The sequence below is a fragment of the Pseudopodoces humilis genome, chromosome 5 (genome assembly GCF_049639895.1).
Source record: "Pseudopodoces humilis isolate 2021_Gansu_Grassland_sample_001 chromosome 5, ASM4963989v1, whole genome shotgun sequence".
NCBI lineage: Eukaryota > Metazoa > Chordata > Aves > Passeriformes > Paridae > Pseudopodoces > Pseudopodoces humilis.
In genome coordinates, this window is record NC_142204.1 from 20,806,474 (window position 1) to 20,832,276 (window position 25,803).

At 41.4% G+C, this 25,803-nt stretch overlaps 2 protein-coding genes across 3 annotated transcripts in view; one reads left to right on the forward strand and one right to left on the reverse strand.

The window, feature by feature from the left end:
• Window positions 1-98: 98 nt before the first annotated feature.
• MTERF2 (mitochondrial transcription termination factor 2) lies at window positions 99-7,665 on the reverse strand. The gene is made up of 2 exons (XM_088055465.1): window positions 7,636-7,665; window positions 99-3,702 (listed from the first exon to the last, which is right to left on the reverse strand). The coding sequence occupies exon 2, from the start codon at window positions 3,689-3,691 to the stop codon at window positions 2,495-2,497; it is 1,197 nt and encodes a 398-aa protein (XP_087911591.1). The 5' UTR covers window positions 3,692-3,702; window positions 7,636-7,665; the 3' UTR covers window positions 99-2,494.
• Window positions 7,666-11,574: 3,909 nt separating this feature from the next.
• Window positions 11,575-25,803, forward strand: part of CRY1 (cryptochrome circadian regulator 1) — a 38,971-nt gene continuing 24,742 nt past the window's right edge. Inside the window, exon 1 of one of the 2 annotated variants that reach the window (XM_014256649.2) lies at window positions 11,575-11,814. In XM_014256649.2, the coding sequence (XP_014112124.1) occupies window positions 11,657-11,814 (158 nt within the window). In that variant the 5' untranslated portion in view covers window positions 11,575-11,656. The remainder of the gene's footprint in view (window positions 11,815-25,803) is intronic. The other variant, XM_005527535.3, reaches the window with a different exon arrangement.

Genomic DNA, 25,803 nt, shown 5'->3' on the forward strand with positions numbered 1-25,803 from the left:
GTGTATAAGCTGTGCACAGACACAGCACAAAATGTTTTGCACTAATTTTCTTTTCCCCTGGTCAGTGATGCTTGGGAATACCCAGTTTTAAGGTCATAGTGTGCTGAATGCAATATGGAACTGAAATTTTCTGGGGGAGTGAGGTTGTTCTTTTGCCTTGGGATTGTTTTTGTGGTAGCTTTATTTCACTTTCCTTTTCCCAGTCCCTGTTTCAAAAGGGGAAATGTTTATGAAGGCAGCTGGGATGCCTGACTGCTCTCCAGGTAGTGAAAGGCTTACGTACAGGCTGGTCCACAGTCACTGTGAGTAACAAAAGATGAGTACTTCAGCAATACAGTGTTTTGGTGACTGGGAACTTTCCTGAGCTTTTATTGTAAATGAATCCTGTGAAGAAGAGAGAAACAGTTCCCAGGATAGAGTTATGAATGAAGGATTGACTGACTTCATCTGGTAGTAGAGAATAAGTGCATTTCTGATCATGCTTTTATTTTGAAAGGGGAAGAGAAATTGAAACATTCAGAATGCAAAATGAGTTTCTGATAACTCAGGCTGAGTTAGTTAAGGAAATAAATCCTTTTCCTGTTCTGTTGCCACTGAAAATAATTTAAGTGATGGGAATAAGCTGTTTGAAGAACTTTATAGAAACAGACACCTGTAGAAATGATAGAACTAAATATTCTGGGAAAATACTGTTCTTATTTTCCTTTCCTCCTAAGCTACCAATCAAGTCTCTGGCTCAGTTACAGGTTGTGTTAGTAAGAACTTTGGAGAGCTGACATGCTCCTTTGTGTCTGAGGGGAAGGAGGCTTTTGAATTCAGATTAATATTGTGGTCTGCTTAATAGCTGAGCAGAGAAGGACAGTCAGAAAGTGACAAAGGCAAGTTCCTGTGAATTTTTAATATGGCTGTCTTCCCAGTTTCCTCTTAAAAAATAATAACGTGTTTTGAAAGATTCAGCATAGACACAGCCTGGTACCACAGCCTGATTTTTTTCATGATGGTGATACATCCTCTTCTTGAATTCCTGCCACTGTCACACGTGCTCCTGTTAAGAGTGGTATTTACCCCCAGAAACGCCTGTCACGTCTGCACTTGCCTGCAGAGTGCTCAGTGTAAGACCTTCAGCTGCTGAGATCTTGAGACTGCTCCTACCAGGTGTTCCCAGCCCTTTCCCAGCGCACAGCAGATAACGTGGCAGTCTTTATAAAATAATCATTCTTGCAGCCCACCCTCTGGACCAGTAATTCAATACCAGCTTTCTTCAGCAATTACAAACCACATTTTAAGAAACGGAGGCCTGGACTTGCTGCCAAAATGTGTGTTGAAGAATGCCTGGAGTGAGGGTGGTGTGTAGCTGGTTTTTATTCTGTTGTCAAGAGGGAATATGTGTGGAATAGCTACTTTAAAAAGTCTGAGAAGTAAAGTCACTGATGATCCTAATTCTGTTGAAATGATTGTCAGTGATGCTGCTATTTTATATTATCATTCAGTCCATAAATGAGAAGAAATCAAATCCGTTGAGAACTTAAACACTGTCTGATAGGTACTATTTTGAAAGCCAGCACTTGTCCGCCAGTTGTCATATGGTGTTATCTGAGAAGCAGTGTCACCTATATATTTAGAAACTGTTGCAGCTGTTTGCAAATCTGGTACTCATGTTTAATCACTAGTGGTTTACAGACTAGTTTTGTTGCACCTAACAGAAAAGCATGACATTCTCTTTTCTCCTACAATCATTTGAGACTTGAGTCTCCCTTATCTTTCCTGTCCCCAAACCTTGCTAGAAGAGATTAAGGATTATACAGTAGCAATAAATATATTTCCTCCTGTTCCAGACCTTTTGAGAAATAAGTAAATTTTGAAATCTCAGAAATGTAAAGGTTGTTATCTTGTAGCTTCTTTGCATTATGGTTTGTACACAAACATACTAGAGTCTCACTGTAGCAGTCAATGAATAGAAAATCATCATGTCCCACCCCTGTGCTTAGGACAGGGCTTTCCTGTCCAAGAAATCAAGTCTTGCTGCAGGTCAGGATCCAGGAGCTAAAGCTACTTCAGCAATAAGGAAAAGAACTCCAAGAGCTTTTCCTGAAAACAGTGAACCAGCAGATTGATGAACACTGCTGGAAAAATAATAATCCTCCTTTTGTCTTCCTCAGATAAAAATTGTGCTAATCAGTACCACGGGCTGTGGTGTTGTGCAGTGACAGAGCTGAAAATCTATGGCAGTTAATGCCCCATCAGGTAAGAAAATGTCACATCTGAGGTACTCTTAGGAAAAGGCAACCTTTATCATAACTGTAACTTCTATGATACTATTTGAAAGCATTAGAATACTATAATTGTACACTGAAGTTGTGCCTAAGACCCCCTCCTGGACAAAGTACACTGTAAGACTACAGTCTTGATTAAGATTGCTTTTCTTCCATCTCTTCTTGAAGAACCAACTTCCCTTTTAATTTGCTTTTGCATAACTTGAAGTACAGCATTCAAATTAATCTTCAATGTGTAGAGGAGCAACAGGATTAAAAATTGGTCTCTCCTTCTTTGATTGTATCTTACCATAAGTGACTTCAAAATCTTTTTTAGTGCCATTCAAACTTTCAAGATTTCCACTCTTTATATCATATCCTAATGCAGAGAGCTTTTTAATTCGGTACTGAACAATTTGTGTTGTCAACTCCAGCACCATTGGTGTCTCTCTAATCTGTGCTATAGAAATTCCTTCCTTCAGTAGTCCTTCAAGTCTTTCTTCCAAAACTGGAACAGAATAGTAGAGAAGGGCTGGGCATTTCAGCACTAATTGTTTTAGTTCTTGATCACTGCACTTGAAGGTGTTTTTGGAGAAAAGCATACTCTTCTGCATAGTGGTAGAATTAAGTTGAAAAATGAAGCCTTTAAGTTTGGATAGCAGCTGTAGAACTTCCTGGTCAGTGAAATCATTCTTTTGGAGAAATTCCAAGTTCTCCTGGATTGCGGTGGAAGTATTTAATAAAATAAATGGATTTTGGCTCAATAGCTTCAGTATCCAGATCTTCATATTTGCTTCAGAACCCCCTAAATTTAAATAATTTCTTTGTAATGTCTCTATCACAGTTTTGTTTTTCTCAACAGGATTATAGAATATATTGGGTGCACTTGTCAAGAACCTGGTGATTATATTATTCTTAAGTCCCAGCTCTTGAAAAAATAGTATGTTTGCCTTCTGGTTCTGCTGATACTCAGTAGTAAAAAAAGACTCTGGAAATTGCTCTATTAATTTAATCAGCTGTTTTTCATTCTGGCATACTAACTGCCATAAAGCTCTTTGAGAGTTTATCTCTGCTGGGGTGTGAAGAATTGCCTCCGGGCAGCGTTCTATAATGTTGGCTACAGTGGTCTCATCTGCTCCCATTTCCTGTAAGATACCAGCGATTTCTTTAACATAGGCCACATCCTGGAGAAGGACCCATTCCTTCAGTCTGCGTATCTTCGATATGTCAACTGACAAACTGTAGAGATTCTCAAGGGTTTTTTTATTTTCTTCTTTTGACTTGGTATCAGTTGTGTAACTGGAATGTATTAGGAAGCTTTTGTTTGTTATGTCAGGCCATACTGAAGAAAGCTTTGGTCCTGGGTTATGGCTCTGAGATCTTGTCAACAGAAGAGTGAACGTGTCTTTTGCACCGTGAGCGACTCCTCTCAACATCATGGAAGTCAGTCCTGTGGAGACACAACAACTTTAAGAAAACACATTTAAGGAATGAGTTAATGGTCAAGATCATCGATGTTTAGAAAGAACTGGCATAAGAAATTACTCTCCAGAGTGGTTTTAGTTACTAGTGAAAAATCCAGCTTTCACATGAAAGCAGGGGGAAAGACTATTTTTGAAAGGTTAGTGTTCTGATGGATACATTACTGGAAGAGTTATATGGATGCAACAGACTTGATGTGGGGCAGTGCTCTGTCCATATCAATGCCTGCAGTCATACAAACTCCAAACTGCCAGCCATTTCCTGCAGCTAATGTTACTGCATTTCAGATCACTCACACTGTATGAGGAAAATGATTCATGCAACTTCATTTGACAGCAATCCCACTAAATTAACAAAAAATGGCAGCTTAAATCTCTTTCTTAGTTCTTATGAATGTATTTGCTTTAACTTCTCAAGCATTATTTGGAGTGTGAGTTGTTCTTTCATGTGTCAAGAGACCCACCACGCAGTGCTGCATCAGCAGCAGTTTGTAGCATAATTTCATTTTTAAATCATTCATTATATAATTAAGGGGAAAAAAAAGTCACATGAACCTTTATGTAAGTGTTTTTCACCAGCCGAGTTTGTTAACTGAGTTTGAATAAGCACCGTGGTATTTTGGGGGAGGAAGCAAGTACACAGTAACATTTGTAGGCCTTCACCTACCTCTTCCAGCACCTAGTTTGCTACAGCTGCTCCCTGCACCAATGCCGTATTTCTGCCTCCAGGTCTCTTCCGTAGGCAGAGTCCTTGTGGAATAGGTGTGTGGCTGTGCTGGAGTCCACAGGGCCAACCCCACACCTCACCTTTGCCCAAACTCACTGCCCAGCTATCACCAATAGCACATGCACTGTCACTTGCTCTGCAGGGGCAAAGGAGCTGCAGCAATCAAAGAAAGATATCATCAAGTGTATCTTTAACTTCCTGGGGGGTGTTTTCATAACGACCCTCTGGAAGTACTGACTGAGAGGGAGAACTGCTGATCTCTGCAATACTCCTGCAAATAGCTGCTGCTGGTAACATGCTTAAAACTGCTCAAACTGAAAGTGAGAACATCTGGACAGTTGCTTTCACCTCTCCCTAAGTATAGCATGCTTCAAAAAATACCTACCTGAGCACTGCTAAATTACTTTCAGTTGTTTGTGGGTTTTTTTTTTTTGTTTGGTGTTGGTTTTGGGGTTTTTTTGGGTGTTTTTTTTTTTTGGGGGGGGGGGGGGGGTTTAGGAGAGAAAATACTGTTATGATCACGCAGTCTAATCTCCTGTCCAACTGACCTCAATACCTGTCACAGAGCTGCACAAGAGCCCTAGAATTTTCCTTAGAGCCCATCTTCTAAGAAAATAATGTGGTTTGTTTAGAGAACTTTAGTGGTAGGTCCTCTTTCTAGTTGCCAGGTATAGTTAAATATTTTATAGATGTAAATCCTTCATCTCAAGAAAGTGTACCTTTGCTTTTTTTCTGCTTCTGAGGTGGACTACTGTTATGTTACTACATCATAAACTAACAGAATATGACATAATTTCCTATATGCACACTTATGTTATTAACAGAAGCTGTTTATTGATAACTTGTCCTCTAGTATTATTTCACACCTCTAAGGCAAAACCAATTGCCTAATGTGCTGGTTGTGTCAGAAAAACCATGGCTGATGGTTTTGTCTTCCTATACCTTGTGACTTAAGAAATGCTGTCCCAAGCAGCACAACAGAACAAGTGATTTTTCCCAGTAACCCTGGAAGTACTGGAAGTGTAGGTAAGTCACAGATGTTTTGTGTGCTGACCTTTCCATGTCCTGAAAAATGGGCTGCAAACTAAATCTCTCCTCCACAGGACTGACACAACTGCCTGTGTCTGAGCACTCTGAGTAGTTCTACTGAGTTTAGTGGGTCCAGTCAGAATAACCAAATCTCTGAAGGATCAGGGTTTTCTTCTTTAATGCTTCAACTTAGCTAGAAGTGGCCAGCAAAGTGAAGTGTTGTTAAAATTGTTTGGGATGTCAAATAATATTTCCAAAGTACAAACTGGAAAAATAACCATGACTAACTTTAATGCATAATCCTGCTGTTAAACAAAATTCCTTTGAGAGTAATGCAGTCCCTTAAAATACTGTAATTTTTACTATTATAGAACCTTTTAAAAATTCTGATATAGTAAATTGTGCTTTTCTAAAATCTGACATAGAAATGGTTGTTACATTCATTTAAAATAAGCTTTACATTTTCTAAAAATGTCTGGCATCATAGTCAATTTGTCCCTTTTGTTTGTGAGGATCATCAGAACCACAGAATACTGTAAAAGAAAGAAAAATTTTATTTGCCAAAACTCATTTGACTGGGGTACTCAGGAGCCCTTGTAAAAAAGCCCAATGCAAACTACAACATGCAAAATAACATGAATGGATTTGAATGTCTTGGTGTTCTGTAGAAACCAAGAAGATCTGAGTATTGATTTGATGTATTTCCAAGTCCATAGATGACATTATCACATTTCCAGGGTATGTAACTGCTTTCAAGAATTCAGAGTTCTCTTTAAGCTCTTGTTGGATCTAATGCATGTTCTAATGCGTAGGACTCCACTGTAACTTTTTACATACTTAGATTGCTGTGGGGATTGCAAAGCAATTGAGAGATTAAGAAGAAAAACTGAGCCAGCTCAGATAAGATGCTTGCTGTCACTGCCAGCAGCACCCTCTCACCACCAAGTGTTAGAACAGCAATAAGGAAGTGAGCTAATGTTGAAGTTGCCTGTGTTCCTGCTTGCTAAGCACACTTGCAGAGACATGCATATACGAAGTAAAGGGGTGCTGTAAATTTCATTATTTAATGAGACCTCTATGTAAATCTTCTATAGGAAATAGAAACAAGGATTAACTGGTTGATTTATCACCCATGTGAATCTCTGTGTGTTTTGAGACTCAAATATCACTTTTTTAAAATTAGCAAACCCAAACTTTTACTCATGCTAGATTGTTCACAAAATCCTTCAGTAAAGATGGCAACAGTATGGCTGCTGACCACTACCATTCTCATTATAGGAAACTTAGCAGGCTGTAAACTCCTGAATGCCTAGACTGAACTTTGAACCAAGAAGAGTAGGTATCTACGTAGAAGATAGCAGTGTAGACAGGGTTTGAATGGTTTGTGAAGGAATCTGGGCTGGTCAGAGGTTGCAGTTTTGTAGATTAATGCACAGTAAATGTTTGCACTTCTGCACTTACAAAATAATTAATCCCTGCTTTGCATTAGTGGTGGAAATGAAGTAAATGATTATAAAATACATGCCAGACCAACAGAAAGCTTTCTAGAAAATAATATAGAGGATCCTAGGTTTGAAGGGACCCCAAGAGCTCAAAGCAGGGTCTGCAGGATCCAGGCTGCTTTGTCCAGTCAGGTCTTTAAAACCTTCATGGATGGAGCCCAGCTGCCCTCTGTGGGTTACCTGTTCTACTGCTCAACTATCCTCATGGGGAAAAAAGCTTTTTCTTACATCCAGGAAAGGAGAGAGATTTGAAAAGTGCTTAAGGACGCACTGCACTATTTAAACCACTGGTTATTAAGTGGCGGTGCTTTCAGCACAGACAAAACAAGGGTCTCCATCACAGCCTTCTCCCACAGCTCGGCCCTTTCCCACCCTTTGTACTCCGCTTGGGGGCGGAGAGGCAGGACGCGGCTGTTCTGCTGCAGCCAGCCCGGGAGCCGCAGGCCCATCCCGCCCCGAGTGCCGCTCCTGCCGCAGTCACCGGCGGCCGGGCCCCGCACCCGGGGGTCCCCCCGCTGCCGCGCATCCCTCGGAGCCGCCCTCGCCATCCTCAGCTCCGCGCCGGCCCCTCTGCCCCCGCGCCCCGGTGCCGGCCCCGCCGGAGAGCGGCCGAGCCCCGGCCCGCCGCCCCCGGCCCCGCTCACCGGCCTCGCCGCCGCCGCCGGGCCGCTCCACCGCCGCCGCGCGGGGGGAGCTGGCACGTACCATGTGCCGGGAACGGGGGGGGCGCGGCTCAGCCGCAGGGACGTGGCCGGCCCGCCGCGGGAGCCGGCCCGGGCTCGCCCGGTGCGGAACTGCCCGGGCCAGCGCTTGCGAAGCAGGCCTGGCCGGCACTCGGAAAAGTGAAAGGCCGGTGGATTAAAACAGCTTGCAGAGAGAAGTAGCGGGCTAAGTAGAAAAAAAAAAAAACATTTGATAAACATTTCTGAGTAATACAATAGCAATGAACGGAGCGTTTAAAAGTCAGACTACTTGAGTGCCTGTGCTCTGACGGGAAGCAGATGTTCCTTTGGATTCAGTAACACCAACATCGTGATGGGAGGCTTGCCTTACACCAGTGTATTTTCTTCATATATCACTGCCTTATTACACAATTACATATAGTCATTTGGCTTATATTGCTTTGTTGGTGGCTTTTCAGAAGTTCATTGAGCTGTGATGGTGAGAGCTATCTTCCTCTGTCTTAATTTTTTTAGCCATATCTACTTATATTTCTTATCTAGAGTAACAAATCAGCAGTCACATAAATGATTTCTAGACTAGAAATATTTTACTAGAGGTGTTTGGATTTTTTAACTAACTCCAAGTCTGCACAATCACATCTTTCAGAGAGTGAAAACCACTGCTGTCGTCTATGTGAACCTTTCTTTTGTAATCTACATGTTCAGTAGTCTGTACTGGATCTGTAAAAAAGAGCTAATGAAGAAAAGAAGTGCCATAGAAAGAAACTCTGCTCTAGGAGCAGGGTTCAAGCTTGGTCTCCTGAATAACAGCTGTTCCAAGAGCAGTTAACAAAGTCTGTGAGTATAATGCAAACAATGATGTCAAAAATATGCATCTAAAAAATAGCTTCTAATTTGTAAGAGAAAATGTACCATATACTTCCTTCTTTGTTTTTTTCATTCCATGCCTTTGTGTTATCTTTTTTCCCTTCTGTCTTCTCCCCACTCTCTTCATTTTTGCATTCGCAGTCTGGGATAGATTTGCAATATTGTTTAAAAAAAGTTATTCACAAGAGAACACTGTAGAGAGGTTAACTTGTATGAGTTCTTTGATTAACTGTCATTCTATTTTCTATTTCAGCTAAGTTGGAGTGGCTCTTCCCTTGAGATCTGACATTTTAATTAATATAGTCTGCATCTATTATATATTAATATATCCTAATACAATATTAATTATACATTAATATGTTCTTTCTCTCACTTCTGAGTCAAGAACAAACTGTCTCGCATAGAAGGCATGGCCAGATAGAGACAAATAGTGTTTTGACATAATGATATGCTAATGATATGCTGTAATTGTTATTTAGCCTGTAGCAACAAAACAGCCTAGACACTGATGCTTTTCATGGCTGCAATTTGTTTATGAAACCACAAAGTCTAGTGAGGAAGGGCTGTTTCAACCTCAGTATTCCCAAGAAGACTGGTTGATGCTGGACTTTATTCAGGGCTATCTTCAGTGTGGCAGCCTTGTGGAGAGCTAGCAGGACACAAAATGAATATGAAAAAGCAGTCTAGTCTAAATGTTTGAAATAAAAGCTGTGTTGTGAAGTGACTTTTCTTGAAAATAAGGAATTTACTTCTTTAGTGTGTTCAAAAATTATAGAATTCAAATGAGCTTGATGGACAGTGGTTAATAACTACTGAACTTCCTTTTTATTTTTTTATTTGAAAATTATTTATCAAATATTTGGCATATAATAATAAAAATAATAAAAAAACAACCAGGCAACTAAGAATGTACTTTGTATTAACTGAGAAAGCAATGTTTGACTTTAACAATGACCCCACTACTCTGGCTCTGAGTTGCAGCAAGGGTATATGATGGGATCCTGCATGTTCTTCTTGGATCAGAATGATGAGCTGTGCCATACGATTTTCTACATACAACAAAGTGATAACTGAAAAATTCATCATAATTTATGCTGTTGTTAAAGTCAGCACTCAAAAACTGTTCAGTCTCCACGTGCTACACCTTTTAAAACTAAATTTTGTGTAAGACCAAGCTCCTACAAACCAAGAAGGGGATTCTAATCATGCCTGGGGCTTTTGCATACCTTGATCATCAGGTATGGCCTGATGGTGGTGATAATTCTCCCAGGTAAGCTGTGACAGGATGAGAGGACAGAGCCTCAGGCTGCACAAGGGGAGGTTCAGGTTGGACAGCAGGAGAAAGTTTTTCATGGACAGGGTTGTTAAGCATTGGAATGAGCTGTCCAGGGAGGTGATGAAGCCACCATTTGTGGAGGTGTTCAATAAACAACTGGAAGTGGCACTCAGTGCCATGGCCAAGCTGAGATGGTGATGGGCAGTAAAAAGTTGGCCTCAGAGGTCTTTTCCAACCTAAATGATTCTGTGATTCTATTACTATGTTTATTATGTCATTTGAAGTGAGGAAAGAAAACCATGAAGGGAAAAAATCTATGATGCCTGTGTCTCTTCTTGCTGACTTCTACTTTCTGTGCATCTTAGCAGAAAAAATATTTTGGGAGAAAGAAAAATGATAGTTCTTAAAGTACTGTCTGGAATTCTCCAAGTTAAGAAAGGTCCTTACTGCTGATTTGGATCCTCTGCCTTTTTACTTGTCTTGTACTGCTTTTTATCTCTCTAATGAGACCACTCTTGCTGTTGCTACCCATTTGTCCGTGAACACTCTGGAAGCTGTAGATTTGAGCTGAAATCCACAGGTGGAGGTTTACTTTCAGACCTGCAACTAGAGCTGCCCTGTTAAGGCTCCAGAGGGTTGTACTGAATCCTGTCAGTGCGATGCCCCCGTCGGCCTCCGGTGCAGCCAAGGAGCAGGTCCAGGGAAACCCGCTGTGCTGGCAGCACACAGGCGGTGGTTTGAGCTCTGTAATTAACAGGCGTGAGAAATTCACCTTTTAGTAATGACTTTACTAACGGTGCGAGAGGGACCATTTTAACTCGTTCTGCTGCTTGACAGCCTCTTTGGGTGCGGCAGCGCCGCACGGCCGAGCGGCTCTCTCTTGCCCGAGGGTTCCTTTTGACCAACACGTCCCGACGGCACCGAGCCCTCGGCCCGCGTCACAGAATCGTCAGGGCTGGAAGGGACCTCCGGAGCTCCGCTGGTCCAGGACACGCTCCCTACGCACACGCTTACATAACCCCCGCCCGCTTCGCTTCCCGCGGGATGGGGCCGGCGGGCACGGCCCGGGGAGCGGCCGGGTGACGGGAGCGGCGCGGGCGCGCGCAGGGCGCGATACGTAACAGGCTCGGGGGGGCGCGCGCGCGCCGGCGCCTCCCGGCGGAACCGGCGCCACCGAGAGCCGCCTCGCGGCCCCGTGCTCATCCGGGTCCCGCCGCGCCGAGCAGCTGGGGGGGGGGGGGGTGGCGAAGAGCCGCCCCCCCCCCCCCCCCGCCGCGGCCCTCCGGCCCCGCGCCGCACCGGCGGCCGCGGTTCCCGCCGGGGTCGCGGGTCCCACGGCCGCCTGCCTCCCTCCCCGCCGCGGGCGGGCCCCCCCCCCCCCCGGCCGGGCCCCCCTTCCCCCGCGCGCCGCGGGTACCGAACCCACCCCAGAAACGTGAGGGGCCGCGGTCACGTGGGAGCGGCGCCGGCCAATGGGCGGCGGGGGGCGGGGCGGAGTGGCCGGCGCAGCCCAGCGGCCGGCGCAGTCACAGGGCCAGCGGCGAGGAGGCGGCAGGGGCTACGGACGGCGCTTTCCGCGGGAAGGGCGCCGTCACCGCCCAGCAGAGACCGCCGGATCCAGCGCTCTCACATTTCGTCCCTGCTCTCCCCGGCGCGGGGGCCCCGCGGGGTGATGCGTCCCCGCCGGGCGGCCGCTCCCGCCGTGTCCGCCGGGTCCTAGAGCCGTCCGCAGCGAGGCCCCGCGGGCCGCCCCGCCGCCCGTCCGTGCTCGCCCGGCGGCGCCGGGCCATGAGCGGCCCTACGGGCGGCGGCGGTTCCCGCTGAGCGCCCGCACCCGGCATGGGGGTGAACGCCGTACACTGGTTCCGCAAGGGGCTGCGGCTCCACGACAACCCGGCGCTGCGGGAATGCATCCAGGGCGCCGACACGGTGCGCTGCGTCTACATCCTGGACCCCTGGTTCGCCGGCTCCTCCAACGTGGGCATCAACAGGTGGCGGTGAGTGCGGGGCGCTGCGGGGGCCCTAATCTCCGCGTTATGTATTCGGTCACGCTGCCTCCCCGCCATCCCCTCCCCTCCGCGCCCGATTGGGCCGCCGCCAGCGCCGGCTTCTCTCGGCCGCCCTCCCTCCCTCCCTCCCCGCGGGCCCGGCGGTGTTACATATCCAGCCCAGCGCCGGCCCGGGCTGCGGCTCCTGCGGCGCACGTGGGAGGGACGGGGAGGAAGGAACCGGGAAGCCCGTGGCAGAGTGCGGGGCGGTGGGCTGTGGCTTCTCGGGGAGGGCAGCGCTTGTTGTCGCTCCCGAGGGCGTCGGTTCCGTGCCGTTCCGAACGCTGGTGCACAGAGCGGGGTTTCTGCCGGGGAAAACCCTGTGGGGAGTAGCCCGGAGGGCTTGCTCCATCTCAGGAGCTCTGGGCAGCCGGGAAGCCCAGGGCGACTCCGTCCTGGAGAAACTGTGAAGCTGCTCGCTTAGCTCACAAGTACTTTCTCAGAGTAGCGTTCCTGCACGGAACGGTATGACAAAATACCCTGAGTTGGAAGTGACCCACGAGGATCGTGGAGTCCAGCTCCTAGCCTTGCATAGAAGAGCCACAAGAAACCCACAGTGTGCCTGAGAGCGTTGGCTAAATGCTTCTTGAACTTTGGCTGGCTTGGTGTCCCTTTCCGGACCATGCAGATTTGTTCCTGCACCGTCAAGCCAGTTGTAATTCTTCTTCCTACCCGATATAAAAATGAACTTTACTGTGGAGCTGTGCCTGACGTTTGCATGCTAAATGTGTGCAGAGGTTAATAGGACTTATGTGTTTGCTTGTCATGTGAGATTAGTTAAAACATCACTAGGAATCTGAAAATTGTTACCCTTATAAAACGGTTGATAATGCAGAAGAGTTTGTGTATCATCTGTCCCTCCAATGTCAGGAACTTGAAATGCTTGTGAACTTGCCTGCCCGGACTAGAATGCTGAGAAGTTGCCTAATTATGGAACAAGCATAATGAAACTTGGCTTAACACTAGGTCATGGAAGAATGACAAAGTTTAGATACTTCATGTTTCAGTTGAGTTCACTTGAAGGATTATTCCTTTCAGGTTTAATAATTTGTATCCTAACTTATTAAATACTTTACCAACCAGATGACTTATTTCTGCAGGTTTTGGGTTTCTATTTTTTTTTTTCAAATTTTGAGAGGTTTTCTTTACATTCTTGTTTTAGAAGAGATAGACATGCTAAATATACTTTTTGTGAACTTTAACTTGATGGTTATTTCCTTGTCACTGACAAAAATAACATGAATAATTGTTATACTTCATGAATATACATGAATTTGAGATTCATGGTGTCTGTTTCTTTTATGACAGACTTTTAAATAGTTTTAGTTTTGAAGGGGTAAATTTTTTTAATAACATTTTGAATTCCTGAGGAAGCTCAGAAGTCTTAATTTTGTGGATGAAACATTAATAGCTACTTAAGTTTTAAAAGAATGTGGACAATTGGCACAATTCTAAGTGTTAAGGAAATCACATGTCTTAAGAACACTTCATAGGTCTCTAATGTGCCCCGCAGTTGAAATGCTGAACAATTTTTGGTTGTATTTTCTGAGTTGGTGAATGATAGACAAATGTGAACTTTGATTCTAGCAGAAGGAAGTTCATGTCTTCAGTGCTATTGCCCTGGTTCTTCAATGACTGTGTAATATGATCATTAGCTAATAGAGTCCTTGAGTACATTTGTGTGTGATAGATTGCTGGTTGGTTTACTTTAACAGTTTCCAGTGTTTTAGAAGGCAGCTAGTCCTACCACTGCATTTTGCATTCAAAGAAAAATGACTGGTTTTAGTTGCTGGTTAAAGAGATTGAGTTTTGGGCAAATTACAGCTCCCCTGTCCAAAGCATTTCGAGCAATCTCCTGGCACTCAAATACCCTCAAGGCACATGCTGCACATGTATTTGGGTAAAAAACCCTGCTGCCTGGTTTGTGAGATTATTGGGTTTTTTTTCCAAGTTTTAAAGTACAGTAACTTTATAGAATAACTGGCTGCTAAAGCTGTATGTTTATTATGGTTCCTCTCACTAAATTTTTATTTAGATGGACAGTTACTAGTTCGGTATGAATGTACTTGAGGTTCCAGTGGTTTTAATGAGATATTTTTAAACAATGCGGACACATGTATCCCCAATAAGCATACACAAGATCTATGATGTTTTTTGATATGCCAGTCTCATTTGACACTCTTAATTAAATGATAAAACATTTTATGTTCTTTTTCACTTGCTGGCTATGAGCAAAATTGGTGCTTACATGCCTGTTGAGTAGGGTGTTAAATTAGTCAAAAACATTTTATTTGAGACTTGGAGCAGAAGCCCTTCAGCATTAGGAAGGTGAGTCAAATTTAACCTCCTGGTGTGAATTTACAGTGGCCCTTTCTTAATTTGAGTTGATTGACACCAAGTGTTTGTGGTCCTGGTGCCCTGGGCAAAACTCTCCTCTGTCAAACTATGACTAACACAATCTACGTGAGGAAGAATGGTGAAAGAATACAATAAACCAGGAGGTTTAGTTTCCTGTTAGAATACTCTGCAGAGCCACCAGTTACTGTTTATATTAACAAATGTGTGTTAAATCTGGTAAATAGCAATCTTTCATATATAGGTGCTTTCTAATTAACTTTTCTCTTTAAACAGTCATGTAACAATCAGGAACTAATATTTTTGTGTAATTGCACTATTGAGCAAGTCTAATTACTAAGCAGTCACATGGTCTTACTGACCTCCTTTCTCTTGGCATTCAGCCTACCTGTTCTAAATTCGTGAATGCTACGTAACAAATGCCAGGACCTCCCTCAGCTCGCTTCATTTTTTTCTGGTTCTGTTCTGTTTCTTCTTATTGTTCCTTTTTTTTCAAGCTGTCAAATAAATCAAGATGTGCTTTCATTGAGACATGCTTTTTCTATGGGATGAGTTCACAGTGTTGTTCACAGATCAACACTCGAGAGAGAGAAGTTATTTGGTGCAGTAAAAGGTGATGGAGAAATGGTGGAGAGAGATGCTAAATGCTAAAATCACACTAAAGCTCTCTTAAAATTTTGTCAGCTGCCCTTAAACTTTAGGCACCAGAATTAGCTTGCATCTAATTGTGTCAACAAAGCAGGCAAGAGAATGTAACTTGCATACTCCAACAAGTTACCATTACCTACTTCTGAAAAAATGTGTTCATATGTGCTCACAGACTTTTCCATATTAAGGAGAATGGAAACTCATGCTTAACAACATCACCTAGGGGAGAGTTTAATTTAGTCCTGGTTTTAGTACAGAGTGCCAATTGATCACAGTACCTGAAAAGAAATGCAAACATTCTGTTAGTTGCTGCATAGGGATTTACTTTAGGTAATAATTTACTTTTAGTTTGTCTTTTTGAGTGTGTAGGTCTGTCTTTGATATGATAGTTAAAACACTGGTGTGCAACAGCTGATTTTATAAAGATTAATAGTTTAATCTTTTCAATCCTTATATTTATTTTTTAACCATTCCTGAAGAGAACAGATTTCACTTTTAAAATAAGAGTAATATAATTTGTTTTGTGTACCTCTTAGATTTTGTGAGAATAGTGATGTGTTCAAGATCTTTCAAAGTTAGCTGCTGCTATTATGGCTGATAGTGGTATTGATTTTGGAGAAGGAAAAAAGATATTTTTCTTTTTCCCACACTCAAATTTCAAGCAAATAAAAAATTAAAATCTGAGGAAAAAAAAAGTTTAATTTCCAGGACAATCACTGCAATTTATTGATATGTGAACTTGTTTTTAAAAGCTAATATTTAGACATCTTTCTGTAGTATCTATTAAATTTTGCTATTCTGTGCATCTGGTTTTGTAAATATACTTACAGTTTCAGCTTATGTTGGTATGATTCGTCCAGTAGAGGTGTTTGGTGTGGGATTGGTGTGAAAATTTTGTTAATAGAATTAATATAGGAGTGATTTGAGTTTCATATATGTAATTCAGGCAGAACAAAATCTGTTTTTTATAATTTTGTTAATTTTGGTGACATGCTTATAAAAAGGAACGCACAGAGATATTTATGGCTTCCCTGATGAAAACATCCCTTTGGGTTTTTATTGTGTAGCACTTAGAATGAAAATCTATTTTATTTATTAAATATTTAACATGAAACCCACCAAGGGCCCTATCACTCCCCTCAGGTGGACAGGGAGTAGAAAATACAACCCCCAAAAAATGCTTAGGGGTCGAGGTAAGGACAAGGAGAGGTCACTCAGCCATTACCATCGTGGGGAAAATGAATAGATTTATTGCCAAGCAAATCAGAATAGGGTAACAAAAAAAAACCCCTAAATTCTTAAAGTGCTTTCCTCTCACCCCTCCCTTCCTTCTGGGCTCAGCTTCACTCCTGTTTTCTCTATCTCCTATCCCTGCAGAACACAGAGTGATGGGGAATGGAGGTTTTGGTCAGTTCATCAAATATTGTCTCTGCTGCTTTTTCCTCAGGGGGAGGGCTCTCCTCACTCATTTTCTCTGCCATGGTCCTTTATGGGCTGTAGGTGGACAGCCTTCCTCTCAGTGGTCTTCACCACAGGTTGCAGGGGAATCTGCTCTGGTGCCTGGAGAATGTCCTCCCCCTCCTTCTCCCCTGACTTAGGAGTCTGCAGAGTTATTTCTCTCACATACTCTCATTCCTCTCTGTCTCCAGTGGCTCCCAAGCAAGAACGTTTTCCTCCTGTCCCATAGGTTACCCCAGAGGCGCTGCCTTGGCCAGCAGCAGGTCCTTGTTGGAGCCCTCTGGCATTGGCCTGGAAAGAGGTGGAGGAAGCTTCCAGCAGCTCTCACAGAGAGCCTTTGTAGCCTCCCAATACCAAAACCTGGCCATGCAGACCCAGTACAACCCATCATACCCTCTAATGAGTGGCTTCAGCTCTAGAGTGGTGTGTGCCACTCGGAGCACTACTGTTCACCCAGCCCATTAAATTGAGGGTGATTAATCTATGAAAAGTCTTGTAGCTTGTTTCCAGAAGTTGCATTTTCAGATGGGAGCTCTGTGGTACCTGCAGTTAGTCTGGAGAAACCCCCCAGTGCCACACACCTAGGCTGCTCACCTGCTGTCTTCCACAAAAAACATTTTTTACCCCAAAAGTGCCTGCAATTCAGCAACTCCCTCTATAATTTGTGTTATATGATCTAGCCCTATGATTTACAATGTACGTCATTGAAGCACGCTGACGTATGTCCTCATGGGTTTAATCCTGCACTGTTGATGAAAGGTTCCACCCTTGTATGATAGCACACAGCCCTGTGGTGAGCCAGTTTAGCTCATCAATCTGTCCAAAAGAGATTAATTACCAGTTTTGGTGGGATTAGCTCTATGGTAGATTGTGCCAGCAAAAAGGTCACCGTAGTAGTGAAGAGGCAAAGAGTGGGAAGGGCAGGTACCATTCCTTTCAGTGGCAGTGTGGATTTGAGTCAGATTACAGTGGTCATATCACTCTTGGCCTGCATTGCTCATGTCTGCAGTAACCAGCAGGTGTTTCTTGGAAGGGGATTATTGGTTTCTCCTGTAGTTTACTGTTTGTTGACACCCTTTGAAATGATATTGCTGAAAATAAGTATTGGCCTTTTTTACTGTGCCAGGAAAATATGCAATTTCTTTTTTGTCAAACTGTCAGAATGTGAGAAATAAGCCTGCTAGCTGAGAAATTACACTGTGCTTGTTTCCTTATTTCGGTGAATTATCTTGTATCACCAGAATCTGTAATGTAACTGTTATTCAGTTGGACAAGAAGACTGCGCTGGTTGTGTGGGGGGAGCAGGTGGTACAGCAAATTGAATTGTGCTCAGTAAATTGGTTTTTCCAAATAGCAGTTACTATAGGCCAGAAAAATTATAGTGAGCCTCTATACAATCTGGATTTTGACTCCAAGGTTGATCTTGAAGGAGTCTTAATTCCCCAGATTAAGAAATTTTGAGGTTTTAGACACCTGTTTTTGCGTCACTAATCTACAGGTTTGAAGATGTCCAGAGAAGATCTGGGTCATGTGTTCTTGATATGTAACAGTACATGGACTTTGACTATCAAGGGAGGAGTGTGGTTTTGAAACAAGTATATAGGACTTTTTAAGTCTTTTTTTCTCTTGGGACCAGTAATCTATTTTTGTTTTATTTTACAAAAGTATCAATAGATTACATTCTTCATTTGAGTAGTGCAAGGTAATCCGTCTGCATCTCATAGTGTTTCCTGCTCTGGTCACAAATGGGGGAGGGTGATAACCCCCAACAAACACCATCTGTGATGGATGTGAAAGCAGCTTTTTTTAGGTAAACAAGAATAAATTTTTTTTTTCCTTAACTGATCAGTATGTGGCAGTGTCAATGAATTGTACATCAGTTCTTCAAAGCAAATTATTTCATATATTATCATTCTCTTTTGGTCATTTTAATACAATAAAATATATTCTCCTCGACTTTGGGACAATGTCTTTATCCAAACAAATGGAAGCTACTCTTTAAATATATTATGCAAATATTACAGAAAAGTCTGTTTATCATTGTGCGCTGCCTGAACTTTTCAGTTTCTAGCAGTTTATCTTACAGCATGGAAGCCTTTATTTTCAGAAGTGGTTCTTTTCCATACTGTGTCTCAGTGCCTGGCAGGTTTTCAGGTTAGTTATATAACCTGTGATAGGAGGAAGGTCAAGCTGCCAACAAAGTTGGCCATTTTTTCAATGTAGAAGTCACACTAAAGTCTGTGATGTTATGAATTTGTATACTGAAAGAAACCCTTTGCTTTAGGGAATTTTGTGACTTTCCCACAGTGACCTAAAAAGGCAAAAGTCAGCTTGAGCATGAGTGGGTTGTGTAAGTAGTGTAAGAGTATGTGGCTTTGTGTGTTCCATGGGTTTAGTAATTTGCTTATCACACTTTAGCAGGTTTAATAGCCATACCTTTGGTTACCCCTAGAAAAGGACTGGATTTGATTACCAGGGTAAGAACTTCATAGCATTTTCGTGCAGTACATTTCACTTAGATTTCTCAGAACTCTTAATTTAATATGGAGCAAGGTTAGTTTGTGTGTTTCTGTGTACTTTTGGCTTTCCTGTTCTTTGCAATCTAGGTCAAGAGGTGAGCTATAATTGCAGTGTTCTTCTAACCCTGAAGCCTCCATTTGTTTTTCAGGTCACCATAAAGCATTTGCTTTCACTGCTTTGGAGTTTAGTGAGTGTAAATGATTTTTTGTAAGGGAATAAAGCTTCAGTGGAGGTGAAGGATAGACTGGAAAGGGCAGGTCAATATTACAGTATTCAGTTTGAAGTGTGTAAGTGGAGATGGCTGTGGCAAAAGTCTGCATGGGTGTCTATACTTTGGGGAACAGTAGAATATTGGAGTGAATTCCAATTACTAGTGGAGATAATAAAAACCAACACATGAGCTTTGTTACCATTAGTTTATACAGTAGGTGAGCTGCAGTGAAAATTTCCTAAAATATGCACTTTTCTTGGTAAATTCTGTACTTTGATTTTTGGGTTTTTTTTACTATTTATTTTTAAATTAGTATTTGAAAGGTCTAAAATTCAATGTTGGTAAATCTGGATAGGAAATAAGAATTTTGTAATACTCAGGGTTTTGGAAGTAAATTAGTAAATTCAGGCGTCAAACTGTTGCTTAAAACCTCTTTGAAAAGTGCTAGTGCAACAACCTTTTTGCAATAAGATAAAACCTGTTCAGTTTTATCAGAGGTGGAAGGGATTTCTTCCATTGAACATTGGTTAGGATGTGTCCTGCATATCTAATTTCTGTATTAAGAGGCATGTGACGTGCACCTGAGCTTTTGTGTTATGCATTGCTTCCTCCTACAACTGAACTAGAGAAATTCTCTGGACCTGTTTTAGAAATTTACTTTATCTCAGTGTTTCTTAATTTATAGGGAAGCATTTCCCTTCCTGTTCACTCTCATGCATTTCTTCTCTGCATTTCCCTTCCTGTTCATTCTCATGCATTCCTTCTTTAACATCTGTATCATTGTGGCTCTTTCAGGGATGTGAAAAGCAAAGGCTGTAAAATTCTTGCACTGAAGGTTTGTACCATTTCAGAACACAAACCCTTACCCCTTCAGAATTAAAACCAGAAATATGGAAAAAAAATCTGTTTAAGCTCAAATGGGGAAGTTGTGAAGTATGAATATATGTTATTAATTCTTCAGTGATGGAGATGAAATATATACAGTACAAGTTACTTAGGAACAACTCCCATAAGGAAAACTTGGATTTTTCTATCTGTTATGTATCCAAAGCTAAGAAATGCTTTATTTTTTTTTAAAGTAAGGAGTCTGTGGAGTTCAGTGCTTGAAGATTTTTTTTTGTTTTGTTTTATGGTTTGTTTTTTTTTTGTTTCTCAGTGCCAGAGTTCTACTGACCTTGTTGGTGAGGGGTAAACTGTGCTGCAATTGAGAGAGAGAGAAAAAAGTGATTGAAAGGACAGAAATAGGAGGGTAATTTGCATCAGAGAAATAAATAAATAGGCAACTTCTTCATGTAGGCTGCTTGTTACGTCATGCCTTGTACAGTTCATAAAACATGATCATGATCTGAATGGACCATTGCAGTTTTGCTGTGCACTAAAGTTACAGGACACCAGGGTGAACTTACCTCAGTTTCACAATTTGTGCAGTTCTGAAGTATTGGGGAAGCATACAGACAATTGTGATACTGCATTTAGAGAGCAACTGGCATTGAAAATAGTTACTGGTTTGATTTCTAATACGTTTGATTCGTTGAAGAATGGACTAAATATTGTCTTTGCTATGTTCTCTATAAAGTTTCTTTGTGTTGAAATTTTCTGTCTGTAAATCCTGTGACATCAAGTGATTTTTTCATTCTTTCTCCTTTATATTTTATATTCTGGAGATTAAACAAGCTTAATTTTTTCTAGAAGTCAACGTTGTGGCTTTTAGCAGAGATTACCTAATATTTTCCCTTTTTCCTGTCTCATGGGAGAAGCATGACTACATCTGCAAAACTGAGACATGCATTTAAAAGAAAATATTCTACACAGAAATTTTTACTATCCAGGTTTCAGAAGGGTCTTTGGGGAGGAGGTTGCATTTCAGTTTTGTTCTTTGTAAGTCTTGCTATTGGTGAACTCAAAGTCAAAGCCATCCAAGTCTTAATGAGGGTGATCAAGCCAAGGATGGCATCTGAATTATTTGTTTTATTTGTGTTGCCTAGGGATAATTCCTATACTTTCCTTCATTACTTTTCAGTAGATGACAGGCCTGGTAAAGTCTAGTTTACTGTGCTTTATCCATGTTTCTTTTTAGACAGTGTAACTGTTCGCTGTTTACTGCTCTTGCTCAGTATCTCCCAAATCCTGTGAATGCTTCCTTAAAGGTCTCTATGAGAGACTAATTTTTTATTTTTTTCTCTAGCATGCTCTTTCATTTGTATGACCTTGAAACTTCTAGTATGTAGTTTCTTCAGTTTATGACAAAGGGAAAAGTTGTAAGTGGCTGTGATATTGACAGTTCTGCTTTAATTGCTTTCTGTTTTCCCCTTTTATTTCAAGGCTTTTGTAACCTGCAGAGACCTGTGTAAAATTAATTTTCATCATTCAGTCATGGTTCTTTTCAGTGAGTAGGGTTTTCTTACTTGGTTGAAATTTCTTTTCTGAAAGCTAGTTGCCAATAAATTTACTGTTGAGGAGTACTTTATTTCAGCAGTAGTCTGTTTTTCTTCTAAACCATGAAGAAAATCATGAGTTTTTGGGGGATAATGTGGCTGTTTCTATTTTTGCAATTTAGAATTTGGCTTTCTGCATTCTTTTGAATATAATTCCACCAACCTCTCTTTTTCAATGTCAATACTGAAGCATTGTATTTGTCAAAGCAAAATTCTTTAATGCTGCATTTGAAGAAATTTTTACTCCAATTCTTTACTGCTTCCATATGAGACAGCACAATGAAGCTTGCATTTTTGGTATTGGAGGTCACACTTTGAAACAGGGAAGTGTTGCTAGTAAGCATGTGTTGTTCTTTTGGCAGCAGCCTTTCCTATTTCTTTTCCTAATTCTGTACTTTTTTTTCTTCTACTAGTGTGTCTTAACCCCAGAATCCTACAGTTTGCAGTTGTTGCTCTATGGCTTGTCAAGTGCAGTGGTAAAGTAAAAATAATTTTTAGGCTTTTTGGGTGTTTTTTTACTATTTTGTTTGAAGGGTATGAGATTTTAAGGAGCGGTTATGTCATTGTAAATGGCTTGTTCCCAAATGGAAGTGTGAGGAAAATTCCAAAAACTTTTCCACTTGCAGTACTATATTGTCACCAGTTGCAGTATTTTTCCTGCTGAACTTAGAAATTTTAAGAATACCTAAGGTAAAGTAAGCTTTGGAGAGCTTTTCTGTGTCTTCTTCATTTTTATGCTTCTCTGCATATGGACGGCATTATCTGTCAGAAGCGTTCTGTTGAGTGGAGTTTTAATTATGATGTACTTACATGGTAATGCCTAGCTTGTCTTTTCTTGGAATGAGTTTTCTTTTGCTTGGAAATATTTGCCTCTTATGCTTGTCTCTTTACTTTTACCTTGAATGAAAGCTTTTGAACTTGGGATTGAATACATTGAATTTGGGATTGAATACATTGATCAAAAAATAGCAAAGTACAGGACAGTGTGATTGATGTTTGAAGTCTTGTAGTCTTGTTTCTACAGAGATAATTATTTCCTATATTAGTTTAACAGGAGTTATTTTTTCCTTTGTCCTAAGGAAAAATGCTGGTTTTAACAGCAACAGTAAACAGGAAATTATGTAATTGCCAACATTTCTTCCTGGATTTGTGTGGTACCTTTGTGTCTCCCCTCTCCAGCGCATGCAGGGTTAAATAGGGTTTAAAAACATGTGAGCTTTACCTGCAATTCACCAGGGTTTTTCTTTTATGCAGATTTAATGTAATTTAAAGCTGTAATAAAGGCCGGTGTCCATTAGGTTGTGTTTGGATGGTGGCGCAGGAACAGGCTGTTTGTGCCGAGGTTATGTGCCAGCTGTTGGGTCTGGCAGGGGACGCGCTGTTCATGAGCGCCTGTTCCTTTTCACACCTTCCCCTTCCATTCTTATCGGCTCCTCCGGCTCTGAGCGCTGCCGTGGCACTTTCTGAGCTCCGAGCACATATTGGCTTTCATGTAACCTTTAGCCACCGACACTTCTGAATATGACACACAGAGGAGGAGCAGAACCGACCCGCTGCTTTTACCTGCTCAAATGCAGCCTTTCTCTGTCCTTGTTAGGAATAAAGTTCAGCTGTGGTACAGGAATCCTCTCGGAGCGGCTCCATAGGGAAGGAATATTCGGATCTTACTACCACGGTTACATATAACTGGAAAAGTAGGTCATTGTGGCAGGGAGTAGTCCAAACAGCCGCCCGGTTGCTGCAGCAACGACCTACTTTACGAAACTATTTTTGTTGATTCATATTGAAATGTTCTTCTTGAAAGTGCTATAAGGAAATGATCAGGTTAGGAGATATGTAACAATGGAAACTGCGTGCTTTATGGACTCCTGCTGCCTTCCTCCTTCCCCTCCGCCCCCCACCCCGTGGTCTTGCCCCCCTGATGTTGGATATAGTAGGATTAAAGCAAATAAGATTTGTTTCTGTTCAGGGTGACCTCTAATGGAGGATATATTTTTTTTTCTTTTTTTTTTCCTTTTTTTTTTTGTTGAAGGTTTTGCATAACAATAATTCCTATCATTCGTGATTATGTTTCCAGAGTTCAGAGCCTTCGTGTCTATAGAAATAACTTTAGAGTTAAAACAAACAAACTAGAGAACCACCTTTTTCTTGGAAAAGAGGATAAAATGTGTTTTGGTTTCCCAGGGAAGTGGTCACAGCACCAGCCTGACAGAGTTCAAGAAGTATTCGGACAATGTTGTCAGGCACATGGTGTGACTCTTGGGGATGGTGCTGTGCAGGGCCAGGAGTTGGACTCAATGATCCTTGTGGGTCCTTTCCAACTCAGAATATTCTATAATTCTATGAGTACCACTCTTCTGGAATGCTCACGGTTTCTCTTGATATTTCACTGCTCATATACCATTTGTATCCAACAAAGTTTATCCACATTCAGGAAGGTGGGCTTGGTGCTTGCCCCCCTTTTTTTCCCCTTTTTTTTTCTTTAAAATTGGCAGTGTTGTTGGCTGAGTCTTCTCTTTTGCTATTAATTCTAATCCACTCACAAGCAAACTGGAAAAAAGTACAGTGATTCTGTATAAAAGGATATTCTCCAATTGTCTACCTTAATTCTTTCCACAAAGTAATAAAAAAGTTGTCACTGGTGCTTAGGAAGTGAATTTTTTTTTTGGAAATCCACTTCTGTCTTCTAAAAGGAATGGGCAGATGGAGAAAATGTAGAAGTACAGTTGTTACAGTAAAGGTTTCGGTCTTCATAAAATAGTTCTTTACTAAACTACTATGACTCGGGCAGAGGTGGTTGAGTATCCTTCCTTAGTTATCAGAGTCTTCTATTTAACTGTATTATGTAACTTTTTAAGATCAGTTTAGTTACTTCATGTGATGTACCTTCTGTTGGTCCTGACCTTCAGTATTGCAGAGAACTGCTGAAGTTGTGGCAGATAGATAGCATGTTTATCTAGAGGTTATTTGGATTATTTCATCAATTGTGTCTTGAGCTATACTTCAGCTCTGTTTTCCAGGACTTACCTGACTGAGCTCTTTGCATTTCCTGCATCAGCCTCTGCATCATGAGGTGAAGAGATACCTCCATTAGTCTGCCCACAGCCTGAGATAGTTGAGGACAAAGTGGAGGTTTTCAGGATTTATACAGCTTGATAAACAAATCTGTGTTTCAGTTATCTGGTTGGGGGGTAAATGTTTTGGGTTTTTTTCCTACATGATTATTACTCAAAACTCAGATTATATCTTCATCAAGCTTACCTTGTTTTCAGCTATAAATTACTAATTTCAGCTTTGAAAGACCAGTTCAGAAAATTTTGGCATTTGGACTTATAATAGGAGCAATGGGAAGTTAAGACAATGCTGAAAGTCTGACCACCATGAGGTGAGCACCAGTCAGTTTTAATTAAGATTTCCAAGAATAGCTTCTGGATATTTTTTTTCCATTTCCAAACTTTCTACCAATTTCTGTGCTTGCTAAAGCATTTCATCTCTATCTTTAATTCTCTTTTATTAGTTTAATAGATTTTTGAGATATGGGAAGCCAGAAATAATGGATTATACCTTAAGGATTTGCAATTTATCTAGTGTAGTTGAGAAATATATTTATTTAATCCAGTATTTTATTTCTAGGAAACATAAAACTGTAAAATTTTACTAGCACTAATTCTAACCTTAAAGAGGTCCCTTTAATTTAAGGAGAGGAAGAAGGTTTTATTAAAGTAAATAAAGGGCAGTATAAAATCTGTCCTTCAGAATTAGATTGCAAGACCATCTTGTTGGAGTGCTCTTGCTGTGCTTGTTCTTTTGAAATGAGCCTTAGCTGTTACTTTCTCATGGACAGCTTAGATTGCTGAAAATAATGTGGCTGAAATATTTTATAAAGCAGGACAGCTCTCTTTTAATTACATCAAGCCTTAAGAGCTGCTAATTTAAATAAGAGAACTTGGATACATGAGATTAAGGTGGTTTGAATTTATGTATGACCATGTCTGTACTCTCAAGTAACTCTAATTTTGTAATTTGCTTCTAGGTAATATTTCCCCAGTTGTCTCCAGTACAATTTGTTTGCTCTTGATTTTCCTTTATGGATCCAACTAGTTTCTCTCTGGAGAGAACAAGCATAAAGAATTCAAGTCAAATAATAAAGACCTTGATTTATCAGATTGGAATTAGAGGATTAAAAAAAAAGAAACACAGAATATGTACATTAAATAACAGAAGACACTAAGAGAGAGAGATTTAGGAAGCTGTGAGCCTGTTAGTCTTCTATCACCAGCAGGTTGACCTTTGTAACATGAAGTAATTTGA